The 24,624-nt window shown below is 38.5% G+C and overlaps 2 protein-coding genes across 2 annotated transcripts in view; both read left to right on the top strand.

Annotated features, from left to right (window-relative positions):
• Positions 1–776: 776 nt before the first annotated feature.
• ccdc92bb (coiled-coil domain containing 92Bb) lies at positions 777–10,834 on the top strand. The gene is made up of 5 exons (XM_073824789.1): positions 777–1,007; positions 5,171–5,333; positions 9,658–9,705; positions 9,772–10,118; positions 10,188–10,834. The coding sequence occupies exons 2-5, from the start codon at positions 5,204–5,206 to the stop codon at positions 10,515–10,517; spliced, it is 855 nt and encodes a 284-aa protein (XP_073680890.1). The 5' UTR covers positions 777–1,007; positions 5,171–5,203; the 3' UTR covers positions 10,518–10,834.
• A 3,226-nt stretch (positions 10,835–14,060) lies between these two features.
• The window catches only part of cluhb (clustered mitochondria (cluA/CLU1) homolog b), a 21,224-nt gene continuing 10,660 nt past the window's right edge, over positions 14,061–24,624 (top strand). The window contains 11 exon segments of the mRNA XM_073823930.1: positions 14,061–16,377; positions 16,614–16,798; positions 17,528–17,699; positions 19,640–19,783; positions 20,557–20,684; positions 20,797–20,951; positions 21,040–21,165; positions 23,225–23,372; positions 23,448–23,540; positions 24,347–24,467; positions 24,470–24,624. Coding sequence (XP_073680031.1) covers positions 15,105–16,377; positions 16,614–16,798; positions 17,528–17,699; positions 19,640–19,783; positions 20,557–20,684; positions 20,797–20,951; positions 21,040–21,165; positions 23,225–23,372; positions 23,448–23,540; positions 24,347–24,467; positions 24,470–24,624 — 2,700 coding nt within the window. The 5' untranslated portion in view covers positions 14,061–15,104.

The raw sequence follows: 24,624 nt of genomic DNA, 5'->3' as shown, positions 1-24,624 counted from the left end.
TTTTTTTTAAGTATTAAATTAATTAAGGTTTTTAGCCTGTCTCTCAAAATGTTGTCCACCCTATTATATTCGCCTACTGGCCCTTTAAATTAAATTACATCATACCAAATGGCTGACATAATTTCATTAGAGGGAAAACAACATGTCTGTTTTTACTTATTTTATCTTTCCAATTTGATGTGGTCAACTTGAACATGTCCACCCTGTTAAAGGGAATATGAAAAAAGTGCCGGTAAATAGGAATTCTTGTTTGTAAAAGTAGCATTTAAAAAAAAACATTCAATTATTTATTTGACAGACTTTCTCTGTTAGCATAACAGGGTGGACACATTAAGTAAATGGATCCCTACATTTATATTCCTATTATAATTACACAAGAATTGATTAAAAAAAAATAATGTGTTTACTTTTTTAAGTGTTATAATGTCCAAAAAGGCACCAAATACTGGGAATGACCCATTCCCCTTAACTGGGTGGACATGGAAAAATGGTGATATTTGGTGGTTTAAAATGCTGTAAAATGTTTAGAACTGTTTAAATATGAAAAGCTTAAGGTGTTATTCATTGTCATAGACAACTTTAAAATTAATGTTGTTGAAAATTCTAAGGCAATAACGTCATGATCTTTACTGGAGACGCAAAAGGCACCGAATCCCAGGAATGACCCATATATAATAAACAATAAAATTGTTTAGTTTAGTATTTAGGTTATTATTATTAATTTAATTGCCTACAGTCGCAGTGTTGTTCAAGACATGGGTAAATACAAAACCTGATCACAGGTTTGTCGACCTTGAGCACACGCTCGTAATCACTGCGCTATAAATCACGCGAAACTTAAGGACTTGTTCTCATGCACCTTAGTCCACTTCATTGGCCAAATGAATGAGATGTTGGGTTGGATATGGCAGAAGACTAACTAACCCTTTCGTGTCCCTGACGCACTGTTTTGGTGGCGATGCTTTGCACTGGAGGTGTCCTGCATCATTCATCTGTTCAGTCAAATCGTAAGTAGCATTAAGAAGCGCGATGTATTACCGGTATGTTTATGTCATTGAGATTACTGTCCTTGAAACAGTGCAATGATTTCAAGACATAGTTATGATGGAGGTGTATTTTAAAAAAGAATAATTAAGATTGTCAGCGCTGTAACAGGAAAAAAATAACCTTTACAATATTATTTTCATTAATTTCAGCAGCTGTTAGTAATCAGCGTATCGTATATATTTAGTTAATCAATCATTTGTTGACATTCCATGGATCAGTGCGTGCGTGAAGGTTGATGGGTGGGTAGTTATTGTTGAAATCGCTGTGAAAACGGCATAAACATGGTAAAATATTAATTAGGACATCGACATGAATATGATGTGGTTGTTATGAAGAAAACGCCTTGGTTTGCCAACATTTGTTCGCCTTAAAGACGATAGATTGCGATGTTTACATACTCCTGTCACTGTTACGCATTTCCTGGGTCTGAATGTCCCGGATGGACCAATGACATAATGCTGATTTTAACCTGGATCTGCTGATGGTGAAGTTATAACAAAAGAGGCATTTTAAGAGCCATGGGGAGCCATCTGGAATATTGTTATTATTGGTGCATAGAGTGGCCACATGAAGTATTTGGACACTTAAGTCATATATTAAAATGTATGTTTTTGCACTATAACAAAATAGCCTATCAAACCAAGTGGCATTGCAATTTGCAACAGTCAGGTTCTGGAAGTAAAAATCCCATTCATTTTATCCATAGGGGAAATGATTTTGAAGACAGTCCTGATGTGAGCTGCAAGGTTGTTAATCAGTGGTTTATGCTTTTGTTGAAGCCATCAACCTGCATCATTTAAATTTATTGTCTAAATAATCAGCAGTAGAATGCGTGGTGAAAACTGCATTAACCATGATTATGCAGAGAAATTGCCACCTGTAAAAAAAAAAAAAAAAAAAAATTTGGGTGAATTCCAAATGGGAGTGAGCATCCCTATGTCCTACATTAAAATTAGGACAAATAGAATTATAACCTCATATGTGATCACAAATGGAAATTACTTTCCTGAAGTGACCATCCCATTTCCTCAAGTTCCCTTTGTAAACAGACTTCTGGAAGAGCCCTTCATGAAGGGATTCAGTTCCTACAAATGGTGTCCTCTTCCTGAAGTACCCTTCATTTCTCAAACTATTTAAATATGTGTCAGAATTTTATATTTCTTTAATAATTTTATGTCATTTGCACTGTTCATTGTAGGTGTAATTCTTTTTCTCTTTACATTATATTTTCTATGAAGGGGCAATATTTGCCCCCTGAAATTGATTTCGAGGGCCTTTTTTTCTACATTCATAAGGGCATTTTTTAATAAAGGTTGTCTTTTATGTCAAATACTTACTTTACCCATTTACTTCAATCAATCATAATACCATAGAATGTTACCAATAGAATTTTATCATCAACAACAGCCATCTTTACAGTGCAAACTGAAACACCTGACATGGCATTTGTGTTTATGTATACAAGCTGTTTAATGCTGGTCAATGGTGGCATAAATGTATTTACAGAACAGTGTAAAAAATATAAATTATTAAAGTAAAAAACAAGTTTATTACAGGTTAGAGCTGCAATATTATGACAGAAATTACATTGTCGATTATCGCTCTGGACGTAGTCATGTTTGTTAATAATGATATCCTATCTGTGGAAGCCCGTTTCCGCCACTGAATAAGTTGTTATTGAGACTTTTGATCTCTTTTTTTTTTATGTTTAGTTATAAAGTCAAAAATACGACTTTTTTCTTAGAATTGTGAGATATAAACTCGCAATTGCGAGTTATTGTGTCAGAAATATGAGATAAACTCACAATTCAGATTTTTTTAGAATTGCATGATATAAACTTTCAACTGCGACAAACTAAGTCAGAATTGTGAGATAAAAAAAAAAAACTTTTTTTCTTGCAAATGGGAGTTTTCTCACAATCTTCTCTATAAAGATATAAACTCGCAATGAGATATAAACTTACAACTGTGAGAAATAAAGTCAGAATTGTATCTCACAATTCTGACTTTTTTTCTTGCAATTCTGAACGTTTTCTCAGAATTTTGAGATATAAACTCACAATTGTGAGTTATAAAGTCAGAAATACAAGATACAGTATGTCACAAAAGTGAGTATACCCCTCACATTTCAGCAACCATTTTAGTATATCTTCTCAAGGGACAATACTATAGAAATGAAACTTGGATATATTTTAGAGTAGTCAATGTGCAGCTTGTATAGCAGTATAGATTTACTGTCCTCTGAAAATAACTCAACATACAGCCATTATTGTCAAAATAGCTGGCAACAAAAGTGAGTACACCCTAAGTGAACTTGTCCAAGTGTCAATATATTGTGTTAGCACCATTGTTATCTGGCACTGCCTTAATCATCCTGGGCATGAAATTGACCAGAGCTGGACAGGTTGTTGCTGGGATCCTCTTCCACTCCTCACTGAGCTGCTGGATGTTAGACACATGATACTTCTCCACCTTACGCTTGAGGATGCCCCACACGTGCTTAATAGGGTTCAGGTCTGGAGACATACTTGGCCACCCCATCACCTTCAGCTTCCTCAGCAAGGCAGTTGTCATCTTGGTGGTGTGTTTGGGATCGTTGTCATGTTGGAAAACTGCCATTCGGCCTAGTTTCAGAAGTTACATTACATAATGGAATCCATGTTTCCCTCAATGAACTGCAGCTCCCCAGTACCAGCAGCACTCATGCAGCACCAGACCATGATGCTACCACCACTATGCTTGACTGTAGGCAAGACACAGTTTTCTTGGTACTCCTCACCAGGGCATCCACATGCTGGACACCATCTGAGCCAAACAAGTTTATCTTATAGTCTCATCAGACCACAGGACATGGGTACAGTAATTCATGCTCTTAGACAGGTTGTCTTCAGCAAACCGTTTGCAGGCTTTCTTGTGAGCCAGCTTCAGATGAGGCTTCTTTCTGGGACGACGCCTATGCAAAACGACTTGTTGCAGTGTGTGGCATATGGTCTGAGCACTGACAAGCTGACCTTCTACTTCTGCAACCTTTAAAGCAATGCTGTCAGCACTCATGCATCTGTTTTTTGGTCTGTTCCGAATGGAACCCATCTTGGAAAACCTCTGTATGACCCTGACCACTGTAGTGTAACTTGGTTTCAGGATGTTACTGAACCTCTAATAGCCTTGGACATCTTTGTGGAGAGCAACAAATCAAATCCTCAGAGAGTTCTTTTCCGTGAGATGCAATGTTTAACATCCAGTGGTATGAGAGAATTGTACTTAAAGCACCTAATTTTAACTGCTCTAATACAAGAAACACAAATTTGTATGGTCCTGTCATGCAGATAAAAACGTAAACATGACTTTTTTCTCGAAATTCAGACTTTTACAGAATTGTGAGATATAAACTTCGCAATTGAGAGTTATAAAGTCCAGTTTTGAAGGAAAAAAAAGACTGATATGTTCTCAGAATTGCGAGTTCCTCTCTCACAAATCTGACTTTATAACACGTAATTGCGTAACTGTTAAAAATAATTACCTTTTACCATATTCTGGCTACAAAGACAAAACTAACTAAGAAAATTGTTTGATATTTTCATGAATTTATAATATATCAAGACTATAGCTGCATTCAACAAAATCAAATTATGTAAGGAAAGTGATTGCTTCCCATGATTATTTCCCACCAGTCTGGCATGAGAAAGCACTTTCAAAGAACTTCCGTTTTAATCTCAGAAGCTGTCTACACTGCAAAATGAATCTCTTATTTCGGCACTTTGTTTATAATGACAGAATTCACAAGAGTGCAGAAATCAGTCATTGCAGACGTGCATGAAACAAAACTTTAGAATTCTCCTTGGTAACAAATCTTAAAAACTGTGTTGTAATGCTGTAAAAATGCATCAAAATAAATCTAATGCAACATGAACAGATCTACACTTTTCAGTTTATTTTCACGTTTTACCTTTATCATTACAGCCATAATACACATGACTGACGGTTGGAGGGAGTGGTTAAAGAATATTCTGCCTTAATGGAAATCAGTGTGCTTCAAGCTTTAAATAAATAGTTAGGCCTAAGTACAGAAAATGTGTTTACTTTGTATAGACATGCTAACAATTTTAGCTTTCACTGTAAACAGGTGCTGTAACCCGCCAACATCTGCGAGCCTTCCATGGATGGATCCACACTTGCCCAACAGGTGGAGAGTGTTGAGCGTAATGTAGCATTTTTGCAGCAGGAGCACCGGATCCTCCTGAGCGGTCTACGACTAGAAATACGCAACCTGAAGAAACGATGCAATGGTCTGTTACTCATCCTCATTCCATAGATTCTCCATTCCAAATTCAAATTTAAAAATCATAAAACCTAATACAGGACTTTGCACTTTATTAACTATGATTAAAAAAAGTGCAGTTTTAAGTCAAAATAGGTCAAGTAGATTGTATACAGGTGCTGGTCATATAATTAGAATATCTTCAAAAAGTTGATTTATTTCATTAATTCCATTCAAGATGTGAAACTTGTATAATGTATACAGTCGTGGCCAAAAGTTTTGAGAATGACACAAATATTAGTTTTCACTAAGTTTGCTGCTAAGCTGCTTTTAGATCTTTGTTTCAGTTGTTTCTGTGATGTACTGAAATATAATTACAAGCACTTCATACGTTTCAAAGGCTTTTATCGACAATTACATGACATTTATGCAAAGAGTCAGTATTTGCAGTGTTGGCCCTTCTTTTTCAGGACCTCTGCAATTTGACTGGGCATGCTCTCAATCAACTTCTGGGCCAAATCCTGACTGATAGCAACCCATTCTTTCATAATCACTTCTTGGAGTTTGTCAGAATTAGTGGGTTTTTGTTTGTCCACCCGCCTCTTGAGGATTGACCACAAGTTCTCGATTGGATTAAGATCTGGGGAGTTTCCAGGCCATGGACCCAAAATGTAAACTTTTGGTCCCAGAGCCACTTAGTTATCACTTTTGCCTTATGGCACGGTGCTCCATCGTGCTGGAAAATGCATTGTTCTTCACCAAACTGTTGTTGGATTGATGGAAGAAGTTGCTGTTGAAGGGTGTTTTGGTACCATTCTTTATTCATGGCTGTGTTTTTGAGCAAAATTGTGAGTGAGCCCAGTCTCTTGGATGAGAAGCAACCCCACACATGAATGGTCTCAGGATGCTTTACTGTTGGCATGACACAGGACTGATGGTAGCGCTCACCTTTTCTTCTCCGGACAAGCCTTTTTCTAGCCTAGAATCTAGACGCGCCCCTAGCGGCAGCAAATTACATTTGCTTCCAAGGTCAGTCTAGTTACTCTCAATTCACTTAAATTTCCGAAAAATCCAAGATGTACCGGGCCAATCACGAGTCGGTGGGCGGGCTTAACATGATGACGACTGACCTGCGACCATAAGTTCCGTCAGACATGAATTCCTGGTTCCGTGAATTAAGCGTGGAAAACTGAACAGTATTTATATATTTTTTTACTTTTGATACACAGCCACGTCCATGTGTCCTGAGCAGGAGCTCGTTACATCTGAACGCGCTGTGGTGTAGAATACGCAAACACCGGAAGCGATCTGTGGCGTGTATACGACACTCATTGTTTACACAGCACAAGAGATTGTGGATATAGCGGCTATTCAAAATGGTAATTACTTGCGATTGTCCTGGTTGTTCAAACCCATTTAAAGCTGAAAAAGATTACGTTTGTTTGTGCAAACTCATCCTGGACTTTTTTTTTTACATATTTCCCCTTTCGGTGTTTGCGTATACTACATCAAAGCGCGTTCACATGTGACGAGTCGAATCATAGATATGCTAAACTCGTGCTCATGACAGATGGACGTGGGTGTGTATCAAAGGTAAAAAGAAAATTATATAAATACTGTTCATTTTCTTGCAAAAACCGATCGTTTCGTGTCTTAGGACATCAATGTATCGTCACGAGCCGCAGGGTGTAATTTGGATTTGTCTGTGCATGTTTTTGTTTACTTTTAAAGGTTTAGTGCCCATCTATGTCTATTATTTAGCTGACAGACTGCACAGTGCACTGATTTTTGTTAAAAATCTTCGTCGCTCTGACTACGTCACCTGACCGACTACGTCTCTGATTGGTTGTAGCGCTATCCTATTGCGTGGAGAGGAGTTTGAAAGACAACTGTTTATCCCACCCCTCCGGTTGAGCCCTGTCTATGGAGAGTGCCCAGACCCTACATTTATGTGGGTCTGGCTTGCCAGGCTAGCCTTTTTCCAGATGCCCCAAACAATCGGAAAGAGGCTTCATCAGAGAATATGTCTTTGCCCCAGTCCTCAGCAGTCCATTCGCCATACTTTTTGCAGAAGATCAATCTGTCCCTGATGTTTTTTTGGAGAGAAGTGGCTTCTTTGCTGCCCTTCTTGACACCAAGCCATCTTCCAAAAGTCTTTGCCTCACTGTGCGTGCAGATGCGCTCACACCTGCCTGCTGCCATTCCTGAGCAAGCTCTGCACTGGTGGCACTCCGATCCCGCAGCTGAATCCTCTTTAGGAGACGATCCTGGCGCTTGCTGGACTTTCTTGGACACCCTGAAGCCTTCTTAACAAGAATTGAACCTCTTTCCTTGAAGTTCTTGATGATCCTATAAATTGTTGATTTAGGTGCAATCTTAGTAGCCACAATGTCCTTGACTGTGAAGCCATTTTTATGCAACGCAATGATGGCTGCACGCGTTTCTTTGCCATGGTTAACAATGGAAGAACAATGATTTCAAGCATCACCCTCCTTTTAACATGTCAAGTCAGCCATTCTAACCCAATCAGCCTGACATAATGATCTCCAGCCTTGTGCTCGTCAACATTCTCACCTGAGTTAACAAGACGATTACTGAAATGATCTCAGCAGGTCATTTAATGACAGCAATTAAATGCAGTGGAAAGTTTTTTTCGGGATTAAGTTAATTTTCATGGCAAAGAAGGACTATGCAATTCATCTGATCACTCTTCATAACACTCTGGAGTATATGCAAATTGCTATTACTTTTCCAATTTCCAATATTTATGTAATTCTCAAAACTTTTGGCCATGACTGTACATTCATTCCACACAGACTGATATATTTCAAGTGTTTATTTGTTTTAATTTTGATGATTATAACTGACAACTAATGAAAACCCCAATTCAGTATCTCAGAAAATTAGAATATTGTGAAATGGTTCAGTATTGAAGACACCTGGTGCCACACTCTAATCAGCTAATTAACTCAAAACACCTGCAAAGGCCTTTAAATGGTCTCTCAGTCTAGTTCTGTAGGCTACACGATCATGGGTAAGACTGCTGATTTGACAGCTGTCCAAAAGACGACCATTGACACCTTGCACAAGGAGGGTAAGACACAAAAGGTCATTGCAAAAGAGGCTGGCTGTTCACAGAGCTCTGTGTCCTAGCACATTAATAAAAAGGCGAAGGGAAGGAAAAGATGTGGTAGAAAAAAGTGTACAAGCAATAGAGATAACCACACCCTGGAGAGACTTGTGAAACAAAACCCATGCAAAGATGTGGGGGAGATTCACAAAGAGTGGACTGCAGCTGGAGTCCAAGAACCACTACGCACAGACGTATGCAAGACATGGGTTTCAGCTGTCGCATTCCTTGTGTCAAGCCACTCTTGAACAACAGACAGCGTCAGAAGCGTCTCGCCTGGGCTAAAGACAAAAAGGACTGGACTGCTGCTGAGTGGTCCAAAGTCATGTTCTCTGATGAAAGTAAATTTTGCATTTCCTTTGGAAATCAGGGTCCCAGAGTCTGGAGGAAGAGTGGAGAGGCACCGAATCCACATTGCTTGAGGTCCAGTGTAAAGTTTCCACAGTCAGTGATGGTTTGGGGTGCCATGTCATCTGCTGGTGTTGGTCCACTGTGTTTTCTGAGGTCCAAGGTCAACGCAGCTGTATACCAGGACGTTTTAGAGCACTTCATGCTTCCTGCTGCTGACCAACTTTATGGAGATGCAGATATTTCAACAGGATTTGGCACCTGCACACAGTGCCAAAGGTACCAGTACCTGGTTTAAGGACCAGAAAATCTATGGGGTATTGTGAAGAGGAAGATGCCATATGCCAGACACAACAATGCAGAAGAGCTGAAGGCCGCTATCATAACCTATGAAGGCTCTCATAACACCTGAGCAGTGCCACAGACTGATCGACTCCATGCCACGCCACATTGCTGCAGTAATTCAGGCAAAAGGAGCCCCAAATAAGTATTGAGTGCTGTACATCCTCATACTTCTCATGTTCATACTTTCCAGTTGGCCAAGATTTCTAAAAATCCTTTCTTTGTATTGGTCTTCAGTAATATTCTAATTTTCTGAGATACTGAATTTGGGGTTTTCATTAGTTGTCAGTTATAATCATCAAAATTAAAAGAAATAAACACTTTAAATATATATGTCTGTGTGGAATGAATGTATACAAGTTTCACTTCTTGAATGGAATTAGTGAAATAAATCAACTTTTTGAAGATATTCCAATTATATGACCAGCACCTGTATGTCACACTAAGCATCCAAAACCCCAGGTCTAAAAGATACTTTGCATTTTTACTCCCATGTCTGTTAACTTCCACCTCTGTGTGTATATCTCTACAGAGCTGAGTTGTGAACTAAGTGAAAAACCACCAGTAAAAAGTCAAGAAGGTGAGTATCAGATATGACAAGATTCCAGTCATTCCCACATGTTCCCTCAACAACATATTTTTTCAGATATCGAACTGGAGGAAGAGCTTCTGCAGGCACGATTACTGGAGACAGAGCAGCATCTGGCTGAGCAGGAAAGCTCGCTGGTGGAGCTGCGGGTGGAGCTACGGAAAAAAGGGGCACTTGCGAGCGCCCTGCAGGTTCGACTTCGAGATGAAGAGCGGCGATTCCTGGAGGAGCTAAAACGACGTAGTCATAAGATTACAACGCTGAGTCGTGACCTCCGCAAGCAGACTGACCTGGCCGCTCAGCTCTCCTTCCAACTGCATTCAGCACACTTCCGATTGTATCACCAGACAGAAGACGATGAGGAAGAGGATGAAGAAGAAGAGGACGAAGGAGGCACAATGCAGGTAGGAGGCACTACTGCTGGATTTATTCACAATCTGAGATGTGAATCATATTCTTTAACCTTTGCACAGGAATCAGAATGGACTGCAAACTCTCCATGGACATCTCCAGTAACAGCGGAAAGTCCGCGTCAAAGCCGAGCTTCAGGAAGGACACGGAGATCAGAACGAGTGAGGGAATGCGTGCCCCGTGAAAGGGTGCTTGGGCCCGAAGAAGCACGCCCAATGCCTGACCCCACCCTTTTCCTTTATCCTTTCAGACATAGGCTCCTCCCCTTGCACAGGTCACTTGGAGGTCACTGGAGTGAAGGTGGTCTTTCAAGAATGTCAGAAGCTCGATTAGGTAGATTTAGAGGCCGACCACTGAGGGAGGACATTGGACCAGAGACAACAGAGTTATAGAGGGCAACAGTGCCCTTGATTCAATGGCCTTGGTTCTGGAGGGATTTATCCTATTCATTTTTCCTATAAGGCTCTTTAAGAGATATAAACCATGAGCCGAACCAACAAGGTTTGAGGTGAATTAATCACAAACATTACAAAACTTTGATTTGAAGCAAAGAAAGTGTTTAAAAATTATACAAAAAGACAACGATACATGACTTGCACTTAAAGAGATAGTTCACTCCAAAATGAAAATTCTGTAATTTATATCTACAGTCATTAAGAAATATCATTTAAAGCCGTAAGACCTACATTGCTGACTATGCAGGATCAGAAAAGTCATTTTTTGGGTAAACTATCGCTTTAATGGCTTTAATGAGGGAAAGAACTATAATCCTATTCGCTTCACATACATGCACGAAAATCGGTACACACATTTAACACACCAATACCTACAAAAAAGTCTCTTGGAGCAAAATCCCAAACCCAACAGGCAGTCGGTTATCTTTAATTATCTCAGCAAATTTTGAGTCATTTTTGCCATTTTCAGGCTTCATACTTGAACAAACTCCTAGAGATTTATTCAGATCAACACCAAATTTGGTCAGTCTAATCTAAAGGCTGATGTGGCGTTAAATTGAGAAGATCTAGAGTTTTCGTTGGAGGGTGTGTCCGTGGCGGCCTGGCAAATTTCGATATTTCGCCATGAAACAGGCATACAATGTCCGATCTGCCCCAAACTTCACATGTGTGATAACACTCCTGACCTAAAGACATCTACATGCCCATATTCGGTTATAGTCATAGCGCCACCTGCTGGCAACAGGAAATAACTTGTTTTACACCAGCTTAAACATGCAATATCCAATCTGCAACAAACTTCACAGGTCTGGTTAGAGTCCTGGCCTGAAGACACCTAAAGGCCAATATTCAGATATAATAATAGCACCACCTGTTGGCAGCAAGATATGTCATGTCTTACACTAACTCAAACATACCAAGTTCAATCTGCACCAAACTTCATATGTTTAATAAAAGTGCTGGCCTGAACACATCTACATGCCAATATTCAGTTATAGTCATAGCACCACCAGCTGGAAGCAGGAAGTTTGGCACATATAAATTACTTTGATATATTCCTCTTATATTTACTATAGTAAAAGCATACTGCCCACTGTTTGCTGTTTTCCTAAAGCCACCAGTCGGGGGTGAGCCCGGGTGAGAGGGCCCTTCATTGCTGCTTGCAGCTTTAATTGTTTATGGGATTATGTAGAAAACTGACTCTTTATCATTCGCAATATTTCCTGGGATTGAGCTTGTCACAGTTCTCTGATTGGTGGACTCTGCTTCTGAAATTTTAGGTTCTTGGGTAATGTAGTTTTTCACCAGGAATTTTGCAGTTGAAAAAATCATGACATAATGTGGGATAATTGCTTCAACCAAAAAGGTATACCATCAGTTAACAAACTTGTAGCTCTTTAAAGGTTTATGTGTTATCATTGAAAATCCATTTCCCTTTTGAAAAAGTGAATGGGATTTTGACCTCCAGAACCTGTCTGTTGCTTTCTAGAAACTTCCTGTTTTGAATGATTCAAAGTTGTAAGGAAAGTTACAGAGTATCTTTGAGTAACAAAGCACCTGAAACCAACATTGTGATGTCTCTTTTTGAAATGTGTCTTTATTGTTGAATCCAGAACACTCTATAAACGAGTTTTCACTTTCCATGCAGTCATCATTTGTGTAAGTGAAGTGAATTATTCTGATCACATTAGACACACTCTAGGATGCAGGTAAACAGGTGAATTGTAGTATTGCTTTTGTGTTTTCGGTCTCTCTGTCTCTATTGAAAAAGAGCTTTATGATGTATTGAATAAATATATGAAGTGAATCGTGGTTTATTAAATACTACAAAAATTGTTCATAATTGTTATTTTGTCCAGTTTGTTCTGCTTAAAGTTGAGGTTAAAAGTTTACATACACCTTGCAGAATCTGCAAAATGTTAATTATTTTACCAAAGTATAATTATACAAAATGCATGATTTTTTTTTTATACTGACCTGAAAAAGATATTTCACATAAAAGACGCAATTATAAAAATGACCTGGTTCAAAAGTTGAATACTGTGTTGTTACCTGAATGATCCACAGCTGTATTTTATTTTTTTTTTTGTTCAGTGATAGTTAAAAATCCTTCAGGTTACAAAAACAATGACTATGATTTTAAAATCCATCTGAGGGACTTATATGCAACTATTACAGAAGGTTCAAACACAAACAATGCATTAAGAACTGGGGCATGAAAACCTTTTGAATTTGAAGATCAGGGTAAAATTAACTTTTTTTTGTCTTCTGGGAAACATGTAAGTATTTTCTGTAGCTTCTGAAGGGCAGTACTAAATGGAAAATAAAAGGAGATGTTTTAAAGTTTACTCCTCTGGCATCGTGTTTCCTTTTGAAGCATTAACGCATTTGAAACTACTGTAATAGTTGCATATGAGTCCCTTAGATGCCCTCAGTGTGAAAAGTTGGATCCCAAAATCATAGTCATTGTTGGAAAGGGTTAAAATACACAAAAACGCTGAAAAAACAAAGAATATGTGGGATCAAGAACAGCGGGCAGTTTAACTATTCAGGACAAACAAGGACAGCATGAACAACTATCACAAAAAAAAAAAAAAAAAAAAAACAGCAATGGATCATTCAGGTAACAACATTATTAAGAATCAAGTGTATGTAAACTTTTGAACAGGCTCATTTTTATAAATTCAATTATTTTCTCTTGTGGACTACATGTAAGTGTGAAATATCTTATTCAGGTCAGTACTAAATAAACAATAACATGCATTTTGTTTGGTAAAATAATTACCATTTTGCAGATTCTGCAACTTCTAGAATTATCCCATCCTTGCAAAAGAAAGAGAAAAAGAAAAAACAATGATTCATTATTAATGATTATGAAGTTAATTGTACCAGACCAAAATATTTACAAATTATTGATGGTGTCAAAATAATTAGTACAAAAATATTTACCAACACCGAATTACAAAAGAACCATAAAAAATGTAAGTAAAACTATTTTTTGATAGGTTCACTCATACTGATTTATGATTTGAAGAGATTACTAAAGAGAACTAGTTTACTTCAAAAAAAGCATATAAATTTCCCAAACAATTTCTTTTCAGTTTGTTATTGGCGTGTCAAGGTTAGATTGTATAAACATAATTAAGGATTTTGAATTTGGAATAATTTGGAAATTTCCAATAAACATTAAAGGACAACTCAACAAAGACTACAATATCAGTGACACATAACGAACTTAACCTCGAACAAATTAAGATACAATATTATATAGTTCTGTGAAATTGATAAGTTTATACATATATATTTTAGTTCCTATTAAATTTAAATATATTATTAATTCTATAAGATATCTATAACAAACTACCGTGTAGACTGTTTTAGCATACAAATCGAAAAAGACAGTTAAGCGAAAGTTAGTACCAAACGCGCATGCGCAGTAAGTAAAGGTGAGATTCTCACTGCAAAAAAGGTTGCGTGGGAGAAGACAAACAGACGACAATACAAGGAGAGAGAAGCTCGATAACCTTACAACAATAATGATGCCTACTACTTCTGCTCGTTTAGTATTCTTAAGGTGCTTCGCTCCTTCTACTTATCCGACTATTGAAGCTCTTCAAAACAGGTCCTGCACATTCCGCCGGTGCTGCAGCACTATGTCATAGCAACTGCTCGAGCCAGCAGCTTTTTCAAAGGGGACAGCAGAGGTGCATCACCGAGAAACGCACTCCACAAACGCCCAGATAATAGGCTATAGAAGACTCCTGAGCGAATCTCTGATCTGGCATGGATTCAAGAAGTCATGTCATGTGTTTTTTTGTCCAGCGAAACTGAAGAAATGAGTTGCGATTTCTCTGGAAGAGGAATGGGATGCAGAGAACTCCACAGCGACGCCTCCCCGCGGGAATGAAAAAATGTGTGGGGGGAGATGGAGGGGTCCATGAGACACAGGATGAAGGGCAGAGGAAAAGACACTGTAGAATTGTGTTGCGTTTTGTTGGAGAGAGGGACAGCTCTGCTTGGGACAAGCTATTCTGCTTACCTGTGATTCTGTAGAGATTTATGGGGCAGATGGACAACGGACACAATTATAAAGGAATTTAACTGTGAGATGATGCTTGCATGTTTAATATGACTTATTAATCTGTTAGTTTTAAATATATAGTACAACTAGGAAAAATTGTGTATTTTTAAATTATTAATTTTAGTTTAATCTATGCAATGTTTCTGATATTCTCCTGTTAACTTTTTTAGCTATATACATTTATAGGAGATACTAATTCAACTATGCATAAATCATCCTTTTAGTAATTTCTGGCGTGCAAAAAAATGAATGTCTTTGCATTTGCTCAGCTATTGCAGAGTTGCCAGACTTGGTAATTGGGTATGTCAACTGTCTGTCAAGCTTGTCTTAAAGATTTACCACTGAAGCAAGGTTTTTCTAGAAGCCAAAACCAAATGAACTCCTATTAGCTGATCCTGGTTGCAAAAATAGTTCTTTTACTCTTCAGTAAACCAACTGACAATATGGGAAACATACTTTATTGTTGCCGTAAGGTGTCCGAGTTTATTAACACCAAAGGAGTTGGGAACCAAACCGAGGAACAGTCTCTGCTGCTTTCCCAGGAAAACAGTGATATAGAAAGTCTTTCTCCTTCAAGAACTTCAGCTGACCTACTGGCTTCTCCTGTTCTGGATCAAGATCATCTCCTGTTCCCAGACATCGTACTTAGCAGCAACCTTTGGGTCAGAGGGGACTTAAATCAGCCTTTGGAGCTCTTGTTGGCAACGAGGGGGGAAGCACAAGATGCCAGAAGGGACGATGGAGTTTATGAAAGCAATCTACGAAATGGAGGAGAGAGGAATAGAGAGCTGGTGGGGCGGCCAAGCACAAACATTGCAGGCGTAAATCAATTATGCTCCGCAGAGGATGAATGGCCCCTTCTGTCGTCCCTGTACCAAGTACCTGCTGCTCAAAACCGAATATGCACTCATGGACTAGAAGCAGTCTCTTGTAAATCTCATGGGATGGGATTATTTGGAGATATTACGGTAAGTCAAAATTCATTTTCTAGTCCTGTTAGCATTTCTATGCTTGCTGGATCTTTACTGGATGCCTCACAAAGTGACGCTGACATCAGTCAGAGAGAAGATGGTTGGACTCAAACAGAGCAGTTCACTGAACGTGAAGAACCTAAGGAGCAATTAAGAGTAAAGAAACTATTGAATGAACCAAACAGTGCAGCACAAACCCCTCTAGATGCGACAAAGACGCAACCTGCGTATGGCATTCCGACTGAATGTCCTTTGCGTCAAAAGACGCAAAGGGAAGCACAAACCTTGGAGCTCATAGCACAACCAGATGACTTCGAAGACCCAGATGCACTCGCAAAACCAGACTTACAGACTTTTGAAACACTAGAGATGGATATTATAAAGAGAGAGCATGCTAATGAGAAACCTACTACAACTGCAGAGCTTCTTCTTTGTATGGAGAAGAAAATATCTTATATAGAGCAACCAGAGATTACAGATATGAGCTCTGGGGTGGTGACGCATGAGTTAGGGGAGATGGAGCAAAGCCTGTCAAAGATGGACCAGGATTTGATGTGGAAAAAGAAGGAAGTAGAACAGATGCAGTGGGACCTGGAAGCGCTAAAGCAGAGCACAGGGTTAGCACTGCGGGATTCTGAGCAGACAACCCTCGCTGTGACACAGGTAGAACAAAAAGAGGATCAGACTGAACGCTTCACACTATTTGTGGTTGATAAACTGTTCCTGGCCACTCCGAACCTTACAGGTGTGTATTTTGTATAGGGGTACACACAATATACAGCAGTATTGTATTTTCTTTGGTTAATTATCAGTATTGTATATATTGTTTTTACTTTTATAAATGATTAATAATGCAGCCCCTAATTCTTTCTGGTATTTGTATTACAAATACAAGGTAGGCCTTAGTTAATTCCAATCCTTTTATAACTCTTTTTTTTTATCTCCTTGTGATTTGTATTCTTCTGTTTTCCAAAATACAAGCACCCAACCCTGACACTTTGACCAGTGGCCATGTGCTAGACACCCCAGCAGACAACATGACAGAACAAGATGAGGGTGACAGCAAAAAACAAGAGCTTCCTGCTGTTCCCGACATGGACCCATCTGAGGATGCAGGGTTCACGGTGAAGATCCAGGCTCCTGGAACAGAACCCACTGACTTCCAGGTAAAGGCTTGTCACTCTTAGGAATTCAAACGAAGCTAATTTCTACTGTATGTGTAGATATACAGTGCCTTGCGAAAGTATTTAAAACCATTCGTTTTTTCATGTTTTGTTATGTTGCTGCTGCGTGTTAAACTGTTTTAAATTACTTTTTTTCCATATCAATCTACACTCCATGCACCATAATGACAAGGCAAAAACAGAATTGTCACACTACCATAAATGTATAAAAATAAAAAACTGAAATAAGTACATTGCATAAGTATTCACACCCTTAAATCAGTACTTTTTGGGTATGATGGAACAAGATTTGGCAATTTTCTTCCATTCTTCTCCTCACCTCTCCACCTCTCAAGCTCTGTCAGTTCGAACGGGGTCTGGCAGACATTTTCAAGTTTCTCCAGAAATGTTGTTAGATCTTTTACCAAGACGTGTGCTTTTTGAATTTGCCACAGGTCAACTTTACTCAAAGTGTAGTAGCATCTACAAGCAATATTTATGCTCCTGAGCTAAATTTCAACTGTTCCAGATAAGGGTATGAATACTTATGCAATGGAATAATTTAGGTTTTTAATTTGTAATAAATTTACAAAGATGTTAAAACCTGATGTTAAAGTCATTTAAAACAACATAACAAAATGTAAAAAAAAAGGGGGTATGAATACTTTCACAAGGCACTGTAGATATAGCTGATATACATCTGTATATCTGTCTGTTTATATTGGGCTCAAGGTGTCACCTTTAGCGCTGGTGCAGGAAATTAGGCAAGTGTTGATGGACCGGGAGGAGACCTGTCGTCGTACCTGCTTCTCCATGCAACTCAATGGAGTAACTCTTGACAACTTTACCCACCTTAGATCTATACCAGGTCTTCAGGAGGGTTCCATACTGAGGGTTGTGGAGGGTAAGGCCTTAAAATGTACCTGACTAAGGGCCAGATTTACTAAACTGTGCAAAGTGCAAGCTCATTTTCATAATGACTCTATGAACATACAGGTCCTTCTCAAAAAATTAGCATATTGTGATAAAGTTCATTATTTTCTGTAATGTACTGATAAACATTAGACTTTCATATATTTTAGATTCATTACACACAACTGAAGTAGTTCAAGCCTTTTATTGTTTTAATATTGATGATTTTGGCATACAGCTCATGAAAACCCAAAATTCCTATCTCAAAAATTAGCATATTTCATCCGACCAATAAAAGAAAAGTGTTTTTAATACAAAAAAAGTCAGCCTTCAAATAATTATGTTCAGTTATGCACTCAATACTTGGTCGGGAATCCTTTTGCAGAAATGACTGCTTCAATGCGGCGTGGCATGGAGGCAATCAGCCTGTGGCACTGCTGAGGTGTTATGGAGGCCCAGGATGCTTCGATAGCGGCCTTAAGCTCATCCAGAGTGTTGGGTCTTGCGTCTCTCAACTTTCTCTTCACAATATCCCACAGATTCTCTATGGGGTTCAGGTCAGGAGAGTTGGCAGGCCAATTGAGCACAGTCCCCCAAGGTCTGGAATCGGTCCTTCTCCACAATCTTCCTCAGGGTCCGGTCACCTCTTCTCGTTGTGCAGCGTTTTCTGCCACACTTTTTCCTTCCCACAGACTTCCCACTGAGGTGCCTTGATACAGCACTCTGGGAACAGCCTATTCGTTCAGAAATTTCTTTCTGTGTCTTACCCTCTTGCTTGAGGGTGTCAATGATGACCTTCTGGACAGCAGTCAGGTCGGCAGTCTTACCCATTATTGTGGTTTTGAGTAATGCACCAGGCTGGGAGTTTTTAAAAGCCTCAGGAATCTTTTGCAGGTGTTTAGAGTTAATTAGTTGATGCAGATGATTAGGTTAATAGCTTGTTTAGAGAACCTTTTCATGATATGCTAATTTTTTGAGATAGGAATTTTGGGTTTTCATGAGCTGTATGCCAAAATCATCAATATTAAAACAATAAAAGGCTTGAACTACTTCAGTTGTGTGTTAATGAATCTAAAATATATGAAAGTCTAATGTTTATCAGTACATTACAGAAAATAATGAACTTTATCACAATATGCTAATTTTTTGAGAATGACCTGTAGTTCACCCAAAAATAAAAATTCTGTCATTAATTACTCACCCTAATGTCATTCCAAACCTTGAAGACCTTCATCTATCTTTGGAACACAAATTAAGGTGTTTTTGATGAAATCCGAGAGCTTTCTGAACCTGCATAGACAGCAATGTAATTACCATGTTCAAGGCCAAAAAAGGTAGTAAAGACATTTCATTTTTGGGTGAGCTATCCTTTTAAGGCCTTTTTGGGGGCAATAAATAATGTCACAAATGCCAGTAAACTGACTAGTGCAAACTTAAGTAAAACAATTGAACTCCTTTAATATGGAAAAACACTATGGAATTTAGTGGCTACCATCAACTGTTTGGTTACCAACATTCTTCAAAATACCTTCTTTTGTGTTCAGCAGAATAAAGAAACTCATTCACGCATGGAATAAGTGGAGAATGAATAAATCATGATAGAATTTTCATTTTGGGGTGAACCAACTCCTTAAATAATCTTTGCCTGCATCTGAAAGGGAAACTCCTACAAATGCTTATACACTAAGGTCAGCCAAACTTTGTCATTACTAAATTTTTTTGGCAGTGGTTTTATTAATGCTAAAAGAGGGGTTGTGGCGGTGCAAGCTGTCTGTAAATCTGGCCCGAAATCAAATTCACATTATCATAGTTGATCAAGTAAACTATAACTGGAAACTTAATGGTAAAATGGTTGAAATCTTAACTTTTAGACATTAACACAATTAACTGCCTCAAATTTCTGTTCTTGCTCCCCCTTTAAATACGACCAAGAGCCGTACACTGTTCGAGAAGTACGAATTCATTTACGTCACATCAGAGACCTTTTAAAGAGCCTGGACCTTACTGATGGCTATAATGGAGTGGAGGGCAGCTCACCATCCTTTCTCAGTTTTGTCACTGAAGAATGTGTGGAAGGTAAGATACCAGCCTTAAACATTTGGTTAAAATAACCTTATACTATATATATATATATATATATATATATATATATATATATATATATAGATAGATAGATAGATAGATATACTGCCTGTCCAAAAAAAAAAGTTGCCACCAAAAAAAAGGTTATACACTCTAATATTTTGTTGGACCGCCTTTAACTTTGATTATGGCGCGCATTCGCTGTGGCATTGTTTCAATAAGCTTCTGCAATGTCACAAGATTTATTTACATCCAGTGTTGCATTAATTTTTCACCAAGATCTTGCACTGATGATGAGTCAAAGCCTTCTCCAGCACATCCCAAACATTCTCAATGGGGTTAAGGTCTGGACTCTGTGGTGGCCAATCCATGTGTGAAAATGATGTCTCATGCTCCCTGAACCACTCTTTAACAGTTTGAGCCCGATGAATCCTGGCATTGTCATCTTGGAATATACCCGTGCCATCAGGGAAGAAAAAAATCCATTGATGGAATAACCTGGTCATTCAGTATATTCAGGTAGTCAGCTGACCTCATTCTTTGAGCACTACTGTTGCTGAACCTAGACCTGACCAACTGCAGCAACCCCAGATCATAGCACTTAGTTAAATCCAGGTGGCGACCTTTTTTTTTTTGGCCAGGCAGTGTATATAGCAGGCCTATTAACAAATAACCAGATATCTACCTTTTTCTTTAACGTGGGAGTAAGTCTATAAGTGAGACTTCTGGTTCATGCTGGCTTCGTAATATTTTAATTGAATTCCCAGAGAACAGCAAACTTAAACGAAGAGGTGACGGGTTGAAGCAGAAGAGCTGGAGTCCCCCAGATCACATTCTTCCAGGCTCCAAGGAGCATCTGCTGGGACCCCTGCTACCTCATACAAATTTTGGGAAGGTAGGAATTTACCAATCTGTGACCGTAATGGCATTAAAGGTGAGATGGGTGAACATAGCATGTGGTTTATTTCTGGGTTAAGAATGATAAATGTCATTAATTTTTTAAACAGTCTTCAGAGTGCTTGAAGGTTCTGACCATGAGTAGTTGGAATCCCCCTCCTGGAAACAGAAAGATGCATGGAGACCTCATGTATTTTAATGTGGTCACCATGGAAGACAGACACTTCTGTATAACAGCATCAACTCGCGGGTTCTACATAAATCAGTGAGTTACCTAATACAGTCGTCTTCCAAATTGTCCTTTCCCTTAATGAGACAAATACAAATTTATTTTAAAAATCTGGTTCACTTAGGTCTACGACGTACAGCTTTAATCCAAAACCAGCCACTCCTAGTGTCCTCAGTCATGCTCTGTTGGATCTCCTCGGTCATATCAGTCCAGTTTTTAAGAAGAACTTCAGTGCCTTGCTGAAAAAGAGGTATGCCAGTTCTCACAAGGAGTAAAAGAGTAACAAAAATTGAGCTAAAGCATGGGTACTGTGCCTATATTTGACTCATTTAATGGAGAAATGAGGTTCACTTCTAGAATAAAAATTTCCTGATAATTTACTCACCCTCATATCATCCAAGATGATATGTCTTTCTTTCTTCAGTCGCAAAGAAATTAACGTTCTTGAGGTAAACTTTCTCGAAATTGTTCTTTATATAGTAAGCTTCAATGGTGGCCAACGGGGTGAAGGTCCAAATTGTAGTTTCAGTGCAGCTTCAAAGAGTTCTACACAATCCCAGCCGAGGAATAAAGGTATTGTCTTGCGAAATGATCGGCCATGTTTTGAAGCAATAAAAAAGGATATGCTTTTTAAACACAAATGCTCGTCTTGCACCAGCCTGACCTCGAATGTTCCGTAATTATGTTGGAAAGGTACCGACCCAGTGTTTACAAAGCGAACGTGCAAAGAAATTGAAACACCCTTTGCAAAATAAAGTAAAACGACGATGTCGGACGATTTTGAAGTTGGAGGAGAAAATGAGATGGAGGTTTTCGCCCTACACAAACTTTATGAACTGAACCTTTCCAACACAACTACATAATGTGTGACTTATCATGCATGTGCAATGTGTTTTTTTTTATTTATTTTTTTAGAAAATGACTGATCATTTTGTTAGATAAGACCCTTATTTCTCTGTTGGGATTGTGTAGAGCCCTTCGAAGCTGCATGAAACTACAATTTGGACCTTCCACCAGTTGGCCACCATAGAAGTTCACTATATGGAGAAAAATCCTTGAATGTTTTCCCTCAAAAGCCTTAATTTCTTTGTGACTGAAGAGAGAAAAACATGAACATCTTTGATGGCATGGGGGTGAGTAAATTTATATTCTGGAAGTAAACGTCTCCTTTAAAAGCCACAATTTCTGACTAAAACATTCTTGAGTGGTATTATTTATGCATTATAGTACTTTACATTGTAAACTATTTTTGATATTCATTGCCCTATCTTTTATTGATGCTGATGCAAAAAAATAAGTATTTTAAAAAAGTAAAAATATCAATGTGAGTGGAAGTTATCATGTGTAATGGTACTAAATGGGTTCCTGGGTCTACACATAACAAAAGATCTCACTTGGACCATTAACACATCCCACTTACTGAAGAAAGCTCAACAGAGACTCTTTTTCCTAAGAAAACTCAAAAAAGCAAAAGTACCAACCCAGCTCTTTTAATAGAGAGCATCCTCTGTTACTGCATCACAGTGTGGTACTCCAGCTGCACTGCAGAAAACCGCCGAGCTCTGACCCGGACCGTCAAAACTGGCCAGAGGATCATAGGAACCAAACTCCTGAACCTCGACATGGTCTATGCTAGCCGTCTACAGAAGCGAGCTAGCAACATCATCAAGGACCCAACTCCTCCAGGACACAGACTTTTTGTACTCCTCCCATCAGGGAAAAGATATAAGTCAATCAGAACCCGCACAAACATACTAAAGAAATTTTTTTTTCCCAGAGCTGTAGCCTGTGCAACCCCCCCAACACACAATAGTAAACCCTCCCTCTCTCTCCCCCCTCTACCTCATGTTTGCTGCTAATGCACAAAGTCACTTATAGGACATTAATGGTTGCACTACATTACCACTGTAAATACTGTTATTTAATTATGTTAGACAGTTTATGGGACATTCATGTTTGCACTTAACTAGCACACTGTAAATACTGTTACATTTCTATTCCTTAAATTTCTTTGTCTTTTACTATACTAAGTGCCTTTTTTATTTTATACATTTATTTATTTCATAATTTTACTATGTTTACTATGTTTATCTGTGCTGCTTTCTTGTTTTATTGCTGCTGGCCTCTGTGAGCTATCAAACCAATTTCGTTGAATAACTACAATGACAATAATGTCTCTTTATTTTTAAATAAATAACTTTGAGGCTTATGTCTTGTTGACCTGTGAAAATATGTATTGGCTGAGTACAAAATTTACTTAAAAATATAATTATGTAAAAACTAACAAACTCTGAATTTCTCTATTTTAGAGGGTCCACACACCCCTTTGAAAGGATTGCCACACCTTTCCAGGTGTTCATCTGGACTGCTCCAGCACTTGACCATACAATGGACTGTGTTCGAGCAGAGGATGTCAGCTCCTTCCGTCTGGGTTATGAAGAACATGTGCCTGCTCAGGTAAAAATGTTAAAAGTCAGCACACAAGCCTGTTACATTAATAGATTTTAATTAATTCCTCTGTATTGAACGAAGGCCCGGGACTGGAATGAAGAACTTCAGACCACAAGAGAGCTTCCAAGGAAAAATGTGACTGATCGCCTGATGAGAGACCGAGCTGTTTTTAAGGTATCGTTATCTTTATCATATGTGTTCAATTTAGAACAAACTAAGGACTTTAAAAGTTACACAACTTGCTTTTACAGGTACAAAAGTAATCTATGCTTAGACCTTGTTTATACGTTATATATATATATGATTTACTCACCCTCAAGCCATCCTAGTTATATGACTTTCTTCTTTCAGACAAATACAATCGTCAAGTTATATAAAAAAATATCCCGGCTCTTTCAAGCTTTATAATAGCAGTGAATGGGTGTTGAGATTTTGAAGCCCTAAAAAGTGTGTCCATCCATCATAAAAAGTGCTCCAGGTTAATAAAAGTCTTCTGAAGCGAAGAGATGCATTTGTGTAAGAAAAAATATTTATTATACTAAATATTTAAAAATATTTGAATACTTATCCATATTCAAAATGGAAGATGTAGGACGTAGGCATAGCGTAAGCTCTAATTGGAAGTGACAAACACAAAACAAAACACTGGTCATAAATTAGAAGTACAAAATGAGGATTTGTATAGAAAAAAGTCAGATTTTCCTTTGCTGTAAACAAAATGATGGATGGATGCACTTTTTTGGGCTGGAAAATCTCAACACCCATTCACTGCCATTATAAATCTTGGAAGAGCCAGGACATTTTTTATATAACTCTGATTGTATTTGTCTGACAGATGAAAGTCATATACACCTAGGATGCTGCAGAAGAACCCAAACACCAAGCAAAAAAAATTTCAACTGTATTGTCTGTTTCTGATGTCTCTTTTAGCTATATTTAAAAACTAGACTAATAACGGCCACCTTTGACTGACTTTTTAGGCTAACAGCGATTTTGTGAGCACTGCCACTCGAGGAGCCATGGCAGTGGTAGATGGTAACGTGATGCCTATCAACCCTAGTGAAGAACCACGACAACAGATGTTCATCTGGAACAACATTTTCTCAGTCTAGGCTTCAATGTGCGGGACCAGTACAGAGATCTGGGAGGTGAGGCTGCGGCCCATGCTGCCCCTCTGCTCGACCTGAATGGTGTGAGAGCTTATTGGGCAGTGGATCAGGAAGGCCTCTACCTGATTGGCACTGTAGTGATCGATTAC

The sequence above is a fragment of the Garra rufa genome, chromosome 19, assembly GCF_049309525.1.
Source record: "Garra rufa chromosome 19, GarRuf1.0, whole genome shotgun sequence".
NCBI lineage: Eukaryota > Metazoa > Chordata > Actinopteri > Cypriniformes > Cyprinidae > Garra > Garra rufa.
Note: the sequence above shows the minus strand (reverse complement) of the source record. Positions and strands in the feature narration are given on the sequence as shown.

Bases quoted from the DNA above. Each gene is read 5' to 3' on its own strand.
- ccdc92bb (XM_073824789.1), top strand. From the start codon at position 5,204: ATGGATGGATCCACACTTGCCCAACAGGTGGAGAGTGTTGAGCGTAAT. The intron at 5,334-9,657 runs GTCTGTTACTCA...ATATCTCTACAG, and splicing joins CCTGAAGAAACGATGCAATG to AGCTGAGTTGTGAACTAAGT. The intron at 10,119-10,187 runs GTAGGAGGCACT...ACCTTTGCACAG, and splicing joins ACGAAGGAGGCACAATGCAG to GAATCAGAATGGACTGCAAA.